Source organism: Nyctereutes procyonoides, unplaced genomic scaffold (assembly GCF_905146905.1).
Source record: "Nyctereutes procyonoides isolate TBG_1078 unplaced genomic scaffold, NYPRO_anot_genome, whole genome shotgun sequence".
NCBI lineage: Eukaryota > Metazoa > Chordata > Mammalia > Carnivora > Canidae > Nyctereutes > Nyctereutes procyonoides.
The window spans coordinates 28,210,924-28,229,877 of NW_026575046.1; the positions used below are offsets into that span (position 1 = coordinate 28,210,924).

The 18,954-nt window shown below is 44.4% G+C and overlaps 1 protein-coding gene across 1 annotated transcript in view; it reads right to left on the minus strand.

The window, feature by feature from the left end:
* Positions 1-8,373: 8,373 nt before the first annotated feature.
* Positions 8,374-18,954, minus strand: part of SH3TC2 (SH3 domain and tetratricopeptide repeats 2) — a 65,780-nt gene continuing 55,199 nt past the window's right edge. Inside the window, 5 exon segments of the mRNA XM_055325832.1 lie at positions 8,374-9,309; positions 11,596-11,792; positions 13,644-13,794; positions 14,977-15,099; positions 18,295-18,445. Coding sequence (XP_055181807.1) covers positions 9,118-9,309; positions 11,596-11,792; positions 13,644-13,794; positions 14,977-15,099; positions 18,295-18,445 — 814 coding nt within the window. The 3' untranslated portion in view covers positions 8,374-9,117.

Consider the following 18,954-nt stretch of genomic DNA (forward strand, 5'->3'; position numbering starts at 1 on the left):
AGGAGCCATTAAGGGGATGAGGTCATATACTGCAGGTGAATTACTTAGCACAATGCCTACTATAAGGAAGGTTCTCAGGTAACAGACTATGATTATCCCTGGTCAAAACTGCTACTTCCTTGAAAATTAGGAAGACACCAGCAAATCTATCACTACTTATCTTAAACAAATGAAAATTATGCTTATTATGCTCAATAAACTCAAACTAAGCATCTGCAATGAATGTAAGCAGCCCTAACAACCAAGTCCCCAGTCACTCATGAGCAATAAACAGGTAGGTTATGATTTTAATAATTTCTCCCTCTCTTAAGTGATAAGAAGGGGTCACAGTCAGAATCCAAAGTTTCATTCATTCATTTTTTTATTAATCCATTCACCAAATCTTTATTGAGATTCTACTGTGTATCCACTGGGCATAACTCTGAAAATACAGAGCTAAGTGACCCAGACAAGGTTCCTGCTCTCATGGAGCTTCCAATCTAGGTGGGATTATTTCTGCAAAACCCACACAGACAGTATAATAATAAACTGTGATTATTTCCCGAAGGAGAAGTATAGGGATCCTTGAGTGCATGAAAAAGAAAGAACTTAATATAAGAATACTAGAAGAAAGAAAGAGACACAGACTTTACACAACTGGAAAGAAGAGAAAGGAATGCCACGGAAGTGCCCGAGTATCAGTCTATATAATCCCTTAGGATTTTAAAACAACCAAAAGTGCAAATCCTCCAGGTCATCTGTCTGTTTGGCTATCCTTCCCTCCACCCACCAGAGTCCCAAAGCTACATGTTCTAGGACAGACAAAAGTCCATTTTGTTTGTTTCATGAATAAGTAGCTGTTTGGTCACCAGGATTACCATGCAGCTGTTACTTAGCCTGTCCCATGGCAGATCCCCAGCAAGGAAAGCAGATATAGCGGGTGTCACCACTGTCTGTACAATGTGCAGAGAAGTTAGGGGCATTCATGTGAGCATCTCTATGAAGCCAATGTCTGATCCATCTCTAGATGAACAAACTGCAAAAGTCCTCAATTTACAAGAAGTTTCCAAAACAAAGATTTCACCTTCACACACAATAGTTGGCCCATGAAGGAAAGGTAAAATAGTTGAAAGTCATACACATCATGTTTAATTTTATACTCCAGATCTGGAAGGTTAGAATCAAAGGCAGAAGAGATCACCTATTTTAAAAATTCTTTCCATAGGTAAATAATTCATAATCAGTGAAATTTTATAATCCCAAATAAAATAGAAGGTTAAGAGAATACATAAGCATTTCTAAATACTGTGAATCTGTGAAAAACTGTTTCTAGCTCTCTTTATCCATAAGAATTAAAGCGTCTCCACATGAGCATGGCTACCTCCAGACTATTCCTTTCACAAAATGTGTCTGGAGGTTTTGATGGTATTCCCACCAGCTCTTTCATGATATCAAAAGTAGGTGATTCTCGATGGAACTGAGGAATTTTGCTAAGCAAAATAAGGCAGTCAGAGAAAGACAATTACCATTTGATTTCACTCATCTGTGGAATTTAAGAAACAAAACATATGAACATAGGAGAAATAAAAGAAAAATAAAATAAGAAGAAAACAGAGAGGGAGACAAACCATAACTGACTCTTAACTTCAGGAAACAAACCAAGGGTTGCTGGAGGGGAGGTGGGTGGAGGAATGGGGTAACTGGATGATGGGCATTAAGATGGGCACTGTATGTAATGAGCACTGGGTGTTACATGCAACTGATGAATCACCAAGTTCTCCCCCTGAAACTGGTAATACACTATATATTAACTAAATTGAATCTAAATTAAAAAAATTTTTTAAAAAATCACATGTCTGTGATCTCATTTCTCACATTCAAGCCACTGGTACCATGATGAGTGAGACCCTTGAGGCTCCCCCTGGTTGCCTCCATTGCTCAGGTATCTGTATGCTTCCATTGTCAGCTCTGAATTACCCTGCAAATTCCCTTCACTCACCCCACTCCTCACCAGGAATCTTGAAAATCTAATTTATAATTTGTTTTGACCTATCACCACAATGCCATTGTAAACTTTCTGTTCCTCCTTTCATTGTCCTTTTGGGAGACATGGTTTATCCTCTCTTCCAGGATGCTACTTGACTGCTCAATGATAACCTCCATATTTTTCCTAAGACTTCTTAGAAAATTTCTCCAACCCTGCTCGGCAGTAATTTTTTTTTTTTTTTTGAGCCACCAGAATCATGAAGTTGATTTCAGCCCAATATGCTAGGCTGACAAAACAAGTCTTAATCTTGTTCCTATTGGTGATCACATTAGTGGTGGTGTCTATCCCAGAGACGTGTCACCTGACATGGACCCATAATATAGTGTAATATAGTGTAATAAGTTAACGCTCTTATTTCAGTATCAGGGAGACATGAGTTCAAATCTCACCTCCACCACTTACTAACTATAGACTTAAGCCACTTCCATTCTTTAAATCTCAGGGGAGATTAAAAGCAATTGTATCTTCCTCCAGACGTTGTTGGATAACATGAGAGTTTTGGAGAGGCCCTAGTGCATAATATTTATTCAAAAATATCCACCATTATTTTTATTTTGATATGTGTGTATTCCCCAGTCTCAATAAAGTTGTCCACCAAATGATATATAAGGAAGAACAAAGGCCAAAGCTCTCTTGCACTCTCTGTGATTTCTCCCAGGTCAGTGCTTTTCAAACTCAAGTTAGTGAGTCTGTTAGAAACCAATTTAGCAGGTCATAAGCTGGACATTTTTTAATTAGAAGAAAATAGTTTTAAAGTAGCTAGAATATGCCAGTGCATTTCATGCCGCAAGGACTAAATGCTGTTTTGTCAAATGTGTATTATACGTATGTTTGTGCATATGCATACTGAAATACAAAGTAAAGTGCATTTCTCACCGTATGTCACAGTATAAAAAAAAAAAAAAGAGTCTGAAAGCCACTGCACTAGGCTGGTCCAGAGTTACTATATACATTCTTTGGTAATGCTATACTATTTAAGAGGATATCACTGCCCCCTACTGGAACTCTTGATTTCTCACAAAGAGGCACAACCATAGATGAGCAAAAGCCCTGCTTCTCTTTGCCCATGTGACTTCGTCCTCCTCCCAGTACCAGGCCTGGAAGCTCATCCAGAGGGAACTCTTCCCTGGACCTATACTGATGCCCTGAGCAATGAATTAAAGGCAGTGGGATCTGGAGTTCTCACCTCTAAAATAATTTGGAAAGCACAGTGTTCTTCCCTCCCACTTACCTTCCACAGTCTCTCTTGGAAAACTAAGCAGAGCAGCCCCATGACTGAGTCTCACCTCTACCCCTCACACATCACGGCTGCGAGGAGCCTCCCCAGCCCCTGAGCCAACACCTGTCTCTGCTTCCCCGAGGAGACTTCAAGGCTTACATCAAGAAACACATGATTGAATTGTAAAGTGGCAAAAAAGACACAGTAGGAAAGAAAGCTTAAATCTTGACTTTAAAATAAATTAATGAATGGGGTCAGGCATTTTTTTATAACATCAACCATTTATATTAACTCCCTTTAAAAATAACCTCATTTGGGGGCACTGGGTGGCTCAATAGGTTAAGCATCTGCCTCCAGCTCAGGTCATGATCCTGGAGTCCTGGGATCGAGCCCCACATCGGGCTCCCTGCTCAGTGGGGAATCTGCTTCTCCCTCTGCCCCTCACCCTGCTCCAGCTCTCAGTATCTCACTCTATCTCTCTCTCTCTCAAAGAAATAAATATCTTTTTTTTTTTAATTGCCTCACTTGTTTTGAGTCTTGAATCAAACTTCTTTCTTCCTTGGGTAAAGTCCTACCCCAGAGAGAGATGTGCTTCAGCCATTTCCTTGTCTAAAAAATAAAGAAGGTAAACAAATCTGTGAGATCATCTAACATTTAAACCATGTGCCAGGCAGTGTGTGCTCAGCACTTTTATGTGTGTCATCTGATCTAATTCGGACAGCACCGGGCTCAGAGATCTGAATGAATTTGCCAAAAGTCGCACAGCTGGTAAGAGCCAGATTCTTCTGACTCAGTGTGCCAGGCTTCCTGGGATTTCTCCTTCCTCTCCTCCCCTTGTCCACACACCTCAATGGGAGCAGTTATCAAAAAGGAAGGAGGTCACAATGGCCAACCAAGGTCATGAAAATAAGGAAAGACTGAGAAACTTTCCAAGACCAGAGACAACTAGGGGAACATGACAGAGAAATGCAGCATGGTACCGTGGGTTTCTGGATCACCAAAAGGACTTCAGTGGGGAAACTGAAGAAATCCAAGTAAAGGTTGAAGGGTAGTGTCATCATAGCAAGGTCCTAGTGGCTTCCCAGCTGCCTTCCCAGGGCCCTGTCATCCATTCTCATTCCAGAATCATCTTTGTAGCAGACAAATTTGATCATGTCTCTTCCTCCTGCTTAGAACCTTTCCATGATTCCTTCTCACCCTCAGCTTCCTCTCTAGCATCTTCTCTCACTTTTCCTTCTCTACTTCCCTGACTCTGCTCCAGCTTTACTAAATTCACTGCTGTTTTCAGAAGATACCAGGGCCCCTCTACCTTCTGGAATTTGCTTGACACAGGCCCTGTCAACGCCATACCCCCCAGCAACTGGAATTAAATAGATCTCTCTCTCTCTGACTCAGTTTAGACGTCATTTCTTCCAGGAAGTCTTCCCTGATGCCTAGGGTCCCATGCTGGATTAAGTGCCTTCCCCTGAGTTCCCATAACACTCTGTAATAACTCCCATCACAGAGCTTCCCACCCTGGATCATATACATATTTTCCCCTTCAATCTTACAAAACTGAGTCCCCACTTCCCTGAAGGGGGAAGAATATGCCAGGCAAGACATTGAATAGCACTGGCTGTCATTGTGAGGATTTCAGTCCGTGATGTTGCTTTCTCCATTTCTTTGATTACTCAAAGAGAACCGTGTCAGTCTGTCTGCAACACTCCCTGCCACTTGTTCATCTTTTTATTGTCAAATAATGGCAGATCAAGCCAAGGCCAGTCACTGGCTGTGGACAACAGGACCTAGCTTGAGTGTCGTGCGTTGTTTGTTTTCACTATTTGTTTTGATTTATAAAGTTCTATTTAAGGAAGCAAAACATGTGTTTTCCTTCAACATAGATCAGCCATTCTTTATAAAATTAATTTATATGAGTAAAGAAAAAGTTTATACGAGTTAGAAAAAGTTTGATAAATGGTTGTTCAGACGGCATATACAGTGGAAAATGCATAAGTGCAAACACACATCACACACATGCATCCCTGCATGAAGGTCACCCTGAGTAAGAGAAGCACTGTCATTAGTGTCACTAATTCCTTGGGTCGTGAGATCCAGTCACTGCAGTCTTTGCCATTAGTAACTGTGTAACTGGGAAAAAATTACTTTTCTGTTTCTCAGTTTATTCCTGTAAAAAGAAGAGAATAGAATGGGGTTATACAAATATATGATTCCATCTCCCAGATACAAATCTCTTTTCCTGCTCATATGGTATGGAAATAACATTGCTGAGAAGGAACCTAGAGGTGATTATCCTTTTTATATCACAGCTCAAAGATCTAACAGGTATAGAGGCTCAATGACTTGCCCAGGGTCACAGTGCAATTTAATGTCAAATTCAGGACCAAAAAACAGGTCTCCACGAACCTAATGATGTTTCTCCCCCTAATTCTGACACTTTCCACTCCTATATACTCCCTTCCCCAGGTAAACTTCTGTCAAAAGAGTTATGTGTTACTTATAAAGCACAAGCAACCACGCACACGCACGCACACAGGAAGAGATGTAATATGCAGACGTCTTAAAATAACCAAGAAGCAAGCAAGAAAAGGATCAAAGCAATATTGGATTTCAGAATGTCAACACCTTTGGGTAGGAAACAAATGCACCTGAAAGCTAAGAAAATACATTATGGGGTTTGCCACAATGCTGTAATTCCCTTCTTGTTCTTTTTTTTTTTTTCCCCTTCTTGTTCTTTATTCAGGTTAGGTACAAGCAGCCAGGAGCCAGATGGGTCTCAGAAGTTTTAGGGAAAGATTAGGATAAAGAGGGTAACTGATTCATTCACCTTTGGCTAGAAAGGTGAATGAAAAATGAAAAATGGGGGGAGCGGGAGGGAGGGAAGCATCAATATGATTCCAAGGGGAATAGCTAACCATATTTTTTAAGTGGGATTCTTAAACACTTTCAAAGACTATTTTAGCAGAGCAATTTCATATATGTTGCAGTCATTGCACTGATACAGTGCAATGTTTCTCTCCTTTAAAAAATAATCCTACCCTCATCTTTGGAAATATGTTGAACATTTTTATAACTTATCTGGATATAGGCAAATTTACCAGGTTTACAGATGAACCAAAGTGCATAGAATCAGAAAATTCTAGCCAAAATTCCAATGAAATATAAAATATGTAGATATATTTTTAAAATAAAATAAAATATGTAGATATAATGCCCTTCTCTTAAAAATAAATAAATATAGGATACACACACACACTCACACACACATTTATTTTACATATATAGATCTGTTGCAATTAAGATCTAGAGAAACAGAAGCTCACATGGGAGATTTCAACTGATCATAAGCTGAATGTGAGCCAGAGGTAAGGTGTGATTGCTGGAGAGAAGGAACATCTTAAGGCAATGTTAAAATACAAACTAAATTACATTAAGTACAGTAACATCTTCTGTATTCTCCATAAGCCAGTCCCAAAGCCAGGAGTATTATGGGAAGCACACTTTCAGGGGAGCTGAAATTGGCATCTGGCCAGAGGAGAGCAATAGGTCAGTGGGAAAAGGGAGAGGGGCTGTAACCTGAGACAAATGGGGATGGTTCATGGCATGGGCTCCAGCGCCAAGCAAGCTCTCTTCAAAATAAGATGCATGACTGTTCTGGAACGCATGTGCCCCTGTCTGTCTCCCAGGAATGTTGTTGAAAGGACTCTGCCTGGGAGGTTAGACCCATCCACAACATCCCTCCCTGCTCAGGGATTTCATGGTTTGTGGTGGGAACAAAATCACATCTATTTTGCATGGTAGTGGATTAGGTCACTTTATTTCCTCCTCTGAGAAGAATATTCTAGAACGGAGAGCTTTTTGACCACCAACCAAGCTCCTAAAAGAAAATAAGATGTACTGATGTGTAGACAACCTTGATGACTAGAAGATGCCATGTTGACTCAACTCACCACCCCAATCCCAACCTACCACACCACCAACCACCTGGTTGGCCCAAGAAGTAGAATTAAGGGTAGAGGGTCTGACACAATATCTAAGCTGCTGGGCATCAGGTGGAGAGCCTTACAACTAGATCTTCTTGTATGGTCTCACGTTTCAGAACAAGGGTGAATCCCCTGCATCAGGATCACTTGAGTTGCTCATTTAAAACTGCATATACCTGTATCTCTCAAACGTACTGAATCAGAATTACTGGAGTAGGAACCAGAAAGTTCATTTTCACCAAGTTCCCCAGGTGATTCTTTTGCATATTATCTGAGATCTGTGGCTCCACAGCAGTGTTCCTAATGCTTTCCTGTACATTAGAACCATTCAGAGAGCAAGAGCTCTCTGACTCCAGAGGACTCCAGAGATATGATTCAGAGGCCTTAAGTGGGCCCCAGAATTTGCATTTCAAACCATCTCACAGGTGAGGCTGATGCAGCTGGTCCAGTCCGTGGACCATACTTGGAGTTCACTGCCTTAGGGACTTCCTGATGCCATCATCAAGGAACTCATACGGTGATAGGCAGCTTCTGAAGGGCCCCCAATGGTTCTCTGTCTCCTGGTATTCACACCCTGGGTATATCCCTCCATTTTTTTTGTGTGGACTGGAGCTAGCGAAACACTTATAATTATTAGAACAGGCAAAAAACTAATTGGATGTCACTTCTGAGATGAGGTTACAATAAGACTCTGTCCTTTCACTTGGCTCTCTCTCACTCACTTGCTCTCTGATGAAGCCGGCTGCCATGTTGCAAGCTGCCCTGTGGAGACGCCCACATGATTATGGGGGCCTGGGGGCAGCCTCTTGCAACAGCAAACAAGGAACTGACCCTTGCCAACAGCCGTGGGAGTGAGTTTGGAAGTGGAGCCTTCCCCTAAGCTTGAGAAGACAGCAGCTGACGCCTTGATTGTAGCCTTGTGAGCCACCCCGAGCCAGAAGACCAGCTAAACCACACTTGAGTTCCTGTCTTCCTGCACAGACTGTGGGGTGATGGGTGTTTCAAGGCACCCCACGTGTTATGCAGTAACAGATAACTAATAGAGATGCTTTGTCGAGGAGCTTCCCTGAAATCTCTTGGTATTTAACCCATCCCTCAAGCCTCCCATCTCATCTCTCCCTATTAGAAAGGAGACATGTGCATAAATGTAGATGAGCAGTATTTAATCATATACACTATTTACATATAATTTATGTCATAGTTTTCTTAGTGTTCAGTGTTTCAGCCTTGGCCCTCGGGGAGCCTCCTGAAGTTTCCGAGAGGTTAAGGCAGGAGCAGAGCCTCAGGCAGGATGGAGATGAATCGGCATCAGACCCCAGGCCCTGTGCCATTCTGAGGCCATCTTTTGAGCTAAAAGCATGGTGAATTCCCACCTACGGATCCCCAAGAGCAGGAGGAGTGGCACCTCCTTTGGCTGAGGAAAGGGAAGACAGAAACTACCAGTTCCTCTGCCGGCAAGGGGAGGGGGCTTTCCCTGAGAAAAGTCAGCGAGGGGAGCAAAGGCCTAAGGGCTTGCCTTCTCTCCAGGGCAGTGCCGGGGTTCCTCACTGTGGGCAGGAGAGAAGCTCCCCCTTAGGGGCAAGGTCTCTCAATTTCTTTAGGAGAACTGCACGTTGAGAAAGTGCATTTCAGAGGCTGTACGGGTGCATGGGCCACAGTCTACTGGGAAGGCTCTAGTCACAGAGCCAGGACTTCCAATCCCTGCCCTGTCATCCCCTCCTTGTGGGGCCGACCTGGAATGAGCCCCTCTCCCTCTGGGCTGTGCTCATCCCCGTTGTAAGACCAGGACCTGGGCCAGGGGATGACATGGACCCTCCTGTGTAGGAGCCCAGGGCAGGGAGGCAGCTCTGGTCACCAGCCAAGGCCACTGATCAGATGTGGCACAGCTCCCCTCAGAGGGCCAGCCCCCCACCACTCAGCCACCGCGCCCTCTCCGAGGAGCGCCCGAAGGGGCTGCTGTGCCACAGGGAGCTCCGACAGATGATGTCCAGCCTGCTCCTAATGGTGTCCTGCAGCTCCTTGTCATCCAGCAGGACTGCTGCTGCCAGGGCCAGCCAGAAGTACTCGGTGGCATCGTGGGCATCCTAACCCCATTGCAGGGGGGCAGAGAAGAGATAGCAATAAGCAAATATTTCCAGGAGAAGCCAAGAGGCAGTGCCAGAACTCAGAACTAGAGCTTTTGTCTGTCCCATGCACTTTCCCATCCCCTTCTCCTAGTTTCTCCTTTTTTTTAAGGTTTTATTTATTTATTCAAGACAGAGAGAGAGAGAGAGAGAGAGAGAGAGAGAGAGAGAGAGAGATAGGTAGAGGCAGAAGAAGCAGACTCCATGCAGGAAGCCTGACATGGGACTTGATCCCTGGTCTCCAGGATTACCCCCTGGGCTGAAGGCGGTGCTAAACCGCTAAGCCACCCAGGGATCCCCCACTTCTCCTAGTTTCTGGGGGTGCTCCTTCCCCGCCCTGCTGTGGACCAGCTGCTCTCTCCACTGGCCCTATACCTCAGGCACAGGGGTGGCACCTCACCCAGGAGCAGCCAATCATGAGGCACCATCGTCCCAGGCCTGGTGCCTCAGGGATTCGTAAATGACTCCAGCTGACTGGGCTCAGTCACTCCCTGGAACCTCTCAGGGTGATCTAACAGAGTAAATGTTCCCTCGCCCTTTCAGCTGTGGGCTTGAGCCTACCAATAGCTGAACACACAGGACATTAAGAGACAGAGAGAGATAGAAACATACAGAGCAAAGAGAAACAGGAAAAGGCAAGGAAATGTGTACATTTGAGTACCAGCATCCAGAACTACCTAAAACTCCTAAATTTATACTCGAACTTCCCAGTCACTTGAGCCAATAAATCACCCTTTTTGCTAAAGCTAATTCGAGTTGAAGTCTTCCGCCTTGCAATCCCTAGATTCCCTTGATTGGGGGGCTGATCACAAGCACTTTGTCCCTAAACCACTTCTGGGGAGCTATGGGACAGAGGCAAGATGGCCAAGGAGTCCTTCACTACTCCGTCATCCTTCCCCACATGGTGGGAATGAGGAACAGATGCTTCTTTGGGTGAGATTCAAAAAGGGATGTCTGGTTCCCATTAACCCTCGTAAGTTAATAATTAATTCAGGCCAGAAACCACGTCTGTCAAATAAGAAAAGGACAGCAGAGTTGCCCTGAGGTTCCCCTGGGGGCCAAACACAGGCGTGACTCAGAAGAATATTAAGAGATTTAGGGCTGCGCTGGTGCAGACAGGGACCTCTGGTAAAGGGAAGCCGGTGCCAGGGACAAAATTCGAGGGCCAGAATTGTAACAGAGACTTTTGGACCACCAACACAGCTCTAGAAGTGGTTGGGAAAATAAGAGCTCTGGGTTCAATTCCCGCCAAGCAAACAGGAGAGTCAGGGCTATGGCCTCTTTAGGACATAGGCATGCCTGCATTTGTAGATACCACCCTCACTCTCTCGAACATGTTAACATGTACCCAGGTTTCTCCTAGAGTTTTATACGACTTTATAAGAAGTATGTTGTGGGGCAGCTGGGTGGCTCAGTGGTTTAGCGCCACCTTCAGCCCAGGGCCTGATCCTGGAGACCCGGGATCCAGTCCCACGTCAGGCTCCCTGCATGGAGCCTGCATCTCTCTAGGCCTGTGTCTCTGCCTCTCTCTCTCTCTCTCTCTCTCTGTGTGTGTGTGTTTCTCATGAATAAATAAATAAAATCTTTAAAAAAAAAAAAAAGTATGTTGTGACTGACTAGTTAATCTAAAATATTTGGAAAAATAAAATAAAATATTTGGAAGATGCACAGTTAAGTATTAATTTTGATTTTAATGTTGGAGTTTACAGTTCTTTTGTTTTGCATCTTGTATATTTCTCTCTTTTGAAGATTTTATTTATTCATGAGAGACACAGAATGAGAGAGAGGCAGAGACACAGGCAGAGAGAGAAGCAGGCTCAATGCAGGGAGCCTGATGCGGGCCTTGATCCCAGGACCCCAGGATTACACCCTGAGCCAAAGGCAGATGTTCAACCATTGAGCCACCCAGGCGTCCCTCATCTCATATATTTCTATAGGTCCCTGAGGAAATCATAGACACTGGGCAATGTCCCCATAGGACCTGACAGATAAAGTGGCTATGGAAACACAGCAGGGCAAGGAGAAAGAAGAGCTATGATCCTTCTCCTCAGTAGACAGGAGCATCTTTGAGGTCTCCCATGGGGCTACGTGAAAAGAGCCATCGTGTCCCTGGAGGAGTCACTCCCCACCCTATGAGATGAGATGACTCCTCATTTTGGCCCACTCAACTCCACCCTAAAGGATGAGGGTCAGGGGAGGATAGGGTTGGAATGCAGCCTGGCACAACTTTGTAAGCCTGGCTCTTACCTTCAACTGGTAGAAGGTGAGTCGGCCCAGGCGATAATATACCTTCGCGTAGTATAGGGCCTCCTTGGGACTCTGTAGCCACGGTGGACAGAGGGACAGAGTCTTCAGGTAGCAGTCCTCAGCCATCTCATACATGCTCAGGGAATAGTACACTGTAGCCAGACGGTGAAAGGCCACCAGCTCCTGCTTCTGATCTCCTAGGAATTGGAAGACTGAGGGAGAGATCTTGCAGCCAACGCTTCATTGCACCCTACCACTCACCCATTCTGCACTGTTTTTTGAAGGTCTTCTAGGGATCAGGAACTGTGCTTGGGATATACAGAACAAAGCAGAGGAGGTCTCTGCCCTTGGGTGAGGTTCATCATCTCATAGGACACAGATGTTCCTTAAATAATCTCACACACAAAGGCAAAATTACACCTGTGATAAGTGACGCAAAAGAAAACACCAGGGTCTAGGAGTGACTGCTTAGAGCATGTGTGCTGGTCAAGATTTTATAGGATGATTTCCGGAAAAAAAAAAAAAAGCTTTCTCTTTATTATAGATGTCTCTATAACTCAAGATTCTGAACTCAAGATTCTGGGAAATAATTATTTCCATATCCCTGTAATGAGACATGGTGACAAGACTAGTTTGATGGGGAACTAAAGATTCTTTGTAATGAATAACTCTTTAGTACAAACGTCTTCTCCACATGAAAGTCTCCCTCTTCAGAGGGCTCCCTGGGACTGCCACCAGTAGCAGTTACCCTCTGGCTCCTTCACAAGCTCAAGGTCTCAGATGACTACAAAGACCCCCACCCCTCGCTGTTAACCCATGCTTTAGAACCTTGGTTTCTAATGGGTCTATGATTTGTTGTTTTGGTTTTTGGTGGGTCTGTTGTTTTAATCACCAACTCCTTTAACACAAAGTGGCCCTTTAAAGAGAACAAAGGCTTCCCATTGTGTTTTTGGAATATTTGCAAGGTGGCTGTTTGATGCAGTCTAAAAAACATCACTTTTAAGCTTCAAAGAGACAAAAGCCAGAAATGAAAGAAAAAAATCCATGGGAGAGAAAACTCTCTGATATGGAAAAATCCAGTCTCGGGGAAGTGCATAAAAGAGTGGATATAGCCTCCTTTCAGCTTCTGTCCAGGGAAGGACAAAGAGTGCTCAGAAAGGGAGCTGCCTGGGGCTCCCATGGCCTTTCCTGAGATAGCAGACTGTCACTCAGATAAGATTTTCTGCAGTAAAGAAAAAGGTAGGAAAAAGAGAGAGAGAACTCTGAAGTGCAATTAGACACAATAAAGTCCAGTGCCATCCACATCTCCGGCCCTTGAGAATGCCCAGAATCATCTCAGAAGACTCCATTTGCCCCTACATTGAATCAAGCCTTCTCTAATCAAACCTGCTTTTCCTTAAGACCAGCATTCAAGGGGAGGGTGTTTTTTTTTTTTTTTAATCTTTTTTTTTTTTTTAAATTCTGCCTTTTTCCTGTTTTAATGATGCACATTGTTTCACACTACCTTCTTTGGAAATTGCAAGCTTTTTCAGCTACACAATGAGTTCAGTTCATGAGAATCTGATCTTCATTTTCTTTGCAATTCTGCATGGAAAATGTGCTTTGGACTAACAATCAACCGATTAAAAATTTAGGGCAGAGACCTTGGGTAACAGGGGCACTGGCTGTGCATAGGATAAAGTACTATCTACCCCGCAGTGGGGAATAATAGCAACGGTGGTATGATAATCAGTGTGGCACAGGTCGCGCTCAGCAAGGACTTATGTACCCAGAACTGTGCTGTGGGTTTTACGTGGATCATCACTGGTCTTCATAACCACCACATGAGGTGGGTGCTATTTTTAATCCTGATTTGCCAATGACACACTTGTGGCTTATAGACATTAAGCAGCTTGTTTACGGTTAAGACACCTTGAACAATTGGACTCAAGATTTGAACCCACACAGTCCAATTCCAGAGCCTCTGCTGTTACTGCTTTGCTTTCCCCCACGGTTGGATAAGTGGTTGGCCCTCCCATTCAATATGGCAGACCACCAGGACCACCTACCTATGACTGTGCTGAGTCTGGCCGCCAGGGTGGCAAACTCCAAAGCCTTCTCATAGCCTTCCAGACTGATCTGCAGCTCCGTCAGCTTGTTGAAAACCCGCAGCTCTGTTCTCATGGCTTTCATCCTTCTTGCTAGAGGAACAGCCCCAGCCTGAGAACAGAAGTACATGGAAGCTTAGTCCAGCTAAGAATCTTTGGTACAGACCATACTCCAGGGGGGCTTACATTCTGCCGGTAGGGGTTGGGGGAAGTGGCCATGTTTCTATGCATGGCTTGTCACAGCTCATTCTCCAGGTCCTTGTTCAGGTTGCTCTGCCCAGATTTTAGAAGTAGGAGAATTAAAGATCACCAGGCCTCCTAAGACTAAAAAAAGTGGAGATCAGGAAAAGAAAGATGATGTTTCTCGAAGCCACATGGGAACTTCTTCACCTCCCAGCCACATGCTCCATTAGCACCCACAGCACAATCTGTGGAGTATGCTCATGGTATCTGAGAGTGCCCAATAAATAGTCACTTCTATTATTTTTATTATGATAGAATTTTAAGTAGGTCACTTCATCTCTCTAGACTTAATTTTCTCATCTATAAAGTGCATATGACAATGAGTAGCTCAATAGGCAGGAACATGCTCAGTGCCTGGCACATACTGGGTGTTTGATAAATGTTTGATGACTAAACAAAGAGCTGAACAAACAAATGAATGAATAAATGAAATTCTAAGGTCAAACAAGATGATGAGCTTTCCAACCTTCAGTCAGTGATGATCAATTATAGTTTTGACATACTTGCTTAACATCTGCACAATTATTTAACTGCCATTATTTTTTAAATCAACTCTCTCTTATTATTTTGCCTCATCTTTGCAATAACATCTGTGAAATCACGGTTTTGATGAGCTGGGTGTTACACATTTTTAATTTTTAAAATATATTTTAATGCACACTTAATAAAAACAAAGTAAAACAAAAACAAGTAAAACGGAAGTGTTCATCCGTGGACCCAACATCTCCCACCATGCCACAGGTGGTAGACGGAACATTCTGGTAAACACAGAAGTCTGCAAGAAGCTGTAAAATACCATGCACCCAAGAGATGTATTTATTTTGATGTGTTTTCTCAGAAAGAATCATTTATCAAGCCTAGGAATGACAGTTGACCAACCCCTTCTTTGAGAATCTGTTGGCTGAAAAAAAGGGAGAACACGTGGGTACTGGATGAGAAAGAAAAGAAAAAGGAATACCAGTGAGAGAAGGGAAAGGGACCCCAGGCCATGTGTCCCTGCCCACACTTGTGCCCAGGCCTGGCTTCACGCACTGTGCAGCCCAGGACTTACTCGGTAATACTCCACAGCACGGTGCCTGTGGCGGGTCCCATTGAAGAACACGTCACCTGCTTCTTCATAGAGTTTGAGAGCCAGAGAGGGCTCCTCAGACTTCAGGGCTTTCTGGATGGCTGCCTGGATGGGACAGAGACAGGTGTCAAAGGTAGAGAGGACTTCCAAATGTCCACATGAGCTGTAGAAGCGAGATCCTGACCACCTGGTTTAAGCCTCTGCTCACATCCTCTGAACACTGAATTGTCCTCCATGCTCATAGGGCCCACAAGAAGCCTTTGTAATTCCTTGGTCTGGCACTTCCCCATCGTGGTATGAGAGATTACTTTGGTACCCTAGAGATGACTTTTAGCAGCACCTAAACAAACATTTTATGTTTGAAAGTTAAGTATTGGGCAGCCCCGGTGGCTTAGCAGTTTAGTGCCGCCTTCAGCCCAGGGCCTGATCCTGGAGATCTGGGATTGAGTCCCACGTCAGGCTCCCTGCATGGAGCCTGCTTCTCCCTCTGCCTGTGTCTCTGCCTCTCTCTCTCTCTCTCTCTCTCTCTCTCTCTCTCTGTCTCTGTCTCTTTCTCTCTGTGTGTGTGTGTATCTTGTGAATAAATAAGTAAAATCTTTTTTAAAAAAGTATTTATTTTCATGTGTTTTAAAGAAAAAGATTGGTAATACATCCACACCTGTGATTTCAGATAGTGTTATTTAGTGTAGAAAGCTAAGTTGATTTGAAGTTGAGCCAAAGGAAACAATGGTACAGAAAATACATGAAGGTGATAAAACCATGAACTTCATCCATACATGGCTGCAGTCTGGAAAACTGCTCTCATCTAACACCTACAATTTGCAGATGGAGAAACGCAGGGTGTGTTTGATGAGCAGATCTGCCCTTTGGGACAATTAGTTGGACAGCCACATGGGGGATGGATGAGAGCTGAGGAAGGGACAGACTTCGAGGTTACACACAAATCCAGAACCCCAATGCCCTGAACGAAAACATTAGCAGATCTAGGACAAGAGGGTGTGGATGCAGGATGCACCTTGAAGCTAGTCTCCGGGCTTCTCTCTCAGCACCCCATCTCAATTTTAACTCACCAGTTAATTCCTTGTGTCATCTTATGTCCACTGTCTTTCTCCCCAGTTAACTGAATGCTGTGAGAGCAAATGTGACTCCCTTCTTCCCTGCCACAGCCCCAGGGTCAAGAACAGTGCTTGGCAGAGTAGATGATCAAAGAATACTGGTAGTATGAGTGAGTGAGTGAGTGAGTGAGTGAATAAAGAAGTCACTGACTAGAGTTTTCAGCTGAGGCAACTGGGAAAAAGCACGCTAGAAGAAAAGATGGTTGGGTGAGGGAAGCAAGAGTGAGATTGATCTTTGGACAGATTGAATCTGAGATTATCCACATGACAATATCCAGCAGAGAGTTAAATGTGCAAGTGGGGGGAAGGGTATCTGAATAAAGAAGGGCATAAATCAGTAGGGTTGGGTGTGATTCCCAAGGAAGGCAGTGGGGGAAGGAGAGACAGCAGGAGGGGGAAGAGGGAGAGAGATTTTTGGGGGAACATCTACATTTTAACAGAAAGAAGTCAGCAAAGGAGAGACTTGTCTGAGAAGCAAGCCGGAGACCACAGGAGTGCTCTGTCATAGACAGAATCCAGGAGATCCCAGAAGAGGGCTGAAAAACAGAGGCTCCAAAAGGAGGAGGAAATTCTGCATTTACATAATAGTAGCAAAGAAATGTTAGTGTCTCCCAGCCCTGTACCCTTCTCCTACCGCCCAGGACCTCTTTATCTCTCGAAAGCGCTTCCCTATTGCATCTCAACAGAAGGCAGGGAGGAAGCCAAAGGGGAGGATGTACCCCCCACAGCATCTGCAGCACAGCTATGGGACTGCAAAGAGCCTGAGGTTGAGACTGACCCTGTGGAACAGCAGGTAGCAGTCCTAGCAGTCTGGGGCTGCATGGGCCTGGGACCAGGCCTGGCCAGTGAGTCTCTGGGACAAGACCCCGCCGTACTTATTACTGCCTAGCTGCACAGAGGAGCAGAGAGGGAAATGGAATCCTGGCATCAGGAGGTTCTGCTGCCCAGCACTGCACAACCCAAGTGGCTCCCTCTGGGCCTCGCCTCCTGGAGAGCCAAAGGCGAGACCTAATTATCTGCTTTCCAAAAAACGCTTCCAGCTCTAACATCCCACAGTAGAATAGTATAGAGGCTGGGAGTGGAGGCTTTATGTCACCCTGTCTGTGTGCAGTTTTCACCACTTATTAGCTGTATCACCTGGGGCAGTTACTCAGGCTCATTAAGTCACATCCGTAAAATGGGAGTTGGAGTAAAACTCCTGCTGCATTTGCAGTGAGGGTGTAATTTCAGCAGGTATGCAATCAATGTGCTTGCAAAGTCTCCTGTGCATAGTAAGCCCACACTCAATGTCACACAGCCAGAATTAAGCCTTGGTGGAAGTGGGTTTGTGTGAGTTTAAGTAATAAGGGGAATAAAAAGGGAGAAAATTAAAAATGGGAAGGAAGAAAAGATAGTTGGTGTATTTTCAATGGAACAAATCATATAAAATGTCAGCATCGTGCAAACAATAGAAATGATGATTAAAAAGAAAAATCCAAGGGATTTTTTAATAATAATAATAATAATAATAATAATAATAGATTTTTAATAATAATAAAATACCATTAAGAATTTACTAAGTCCCATGCACTTAGGAGATGATTGCTTTGCATATGCATTTACTATGCAAGTGACACACCTAACCCTGACCCTAAGAGATAGGGTTTATCCATGAGACACTGAGGCTCTGTGATGTATTGGAAGTAGCTGATGTAGCAAGCCCAAGGTCACACAGCCGTGATCGATGGCCCTGTGATTGGATTCCAGGCCTGTCTCTCTCCAAAGCCCAGGCCTTTCATCACTACACTCACCATACCTCAGGTATTAAAGGGACACAAACAAAAAGACTAGAAGAGGACGATAAAGTTAATGCCCTACATACATCAACCTTGCCTCACATTGCAGCAAAACCCCAAAGTCAAGGTGTGTGTTGAGCTTAGCAAAAAATTATCTACTTGACATGGCAAATGAGCAAGTCTCCTACTACATTCTTTGAGAGCTCACACATGTATCTGGGACTTGGGGACTGATGGTCAGCCAACCACCCTGGATTCTATCTTGTGCCTGGGAAACATCCCAGGGTCGACCCTCCCTCTAAGGCTCAGCATGGACACCACCTCTCTCTAGCTATAGCTGGTCACTCTGGAGGATACAGCTGTCTCCCCCAGAGGCCCAAGTGGGAAGATGAGCTCTGCAGGAGGCCTACCTGCAGGTACAGCTCCACCAGTTCATCTTCCTGCATGAGGTAGTAGAGTCGCCCAGCTCCGAGCCAGGCCTCAGCAGCCTTGTCGTTCTCCCCAAGGTCAATGAAGATACGCAGGCTCTCCTTGATGCAGATGAGAGACTTCCTGAGAGACCTGGCAGGGGTGGGGGTAGACACAGACCCATTAGGTGTGAGTCCAGGGACCCCTCCCAGGGGCCTCGGAGTCACTCAGCACTGGAGGAAACTGAGGTTCTGGGAGGGAGCAACATTGATCCTGATCACACGGAGAGGTTGGGGCCTGATTTGAATCCTGGCTCTGCTTCAAATATCTGTGCAAACTTGACATATAAAACTTTTCTGTGCCTTAGTTTCCCCACCTGTAAAATGGGAGTATCTTTGTACCTGCCTTCAGAGGATTGTTGTAAGGATTAAATGAGAGATGAGGTTGGAGTGCCCAGAACAGTGCCCCCCATAGAGTAACAGTGATGAATGCTCACAGTAGTTGTCACTTTTATTATTATGGCCCATGGCCCATCCACCTTTTAGCTATACTATGACATTTTTTTCCCATGAGCACCTAATACACAGGATATCCCCAATGCATTGTTATTGAATAAATGCACAAACCAATGATCATAGTGGTGACCTAAAATCATCAAAAAG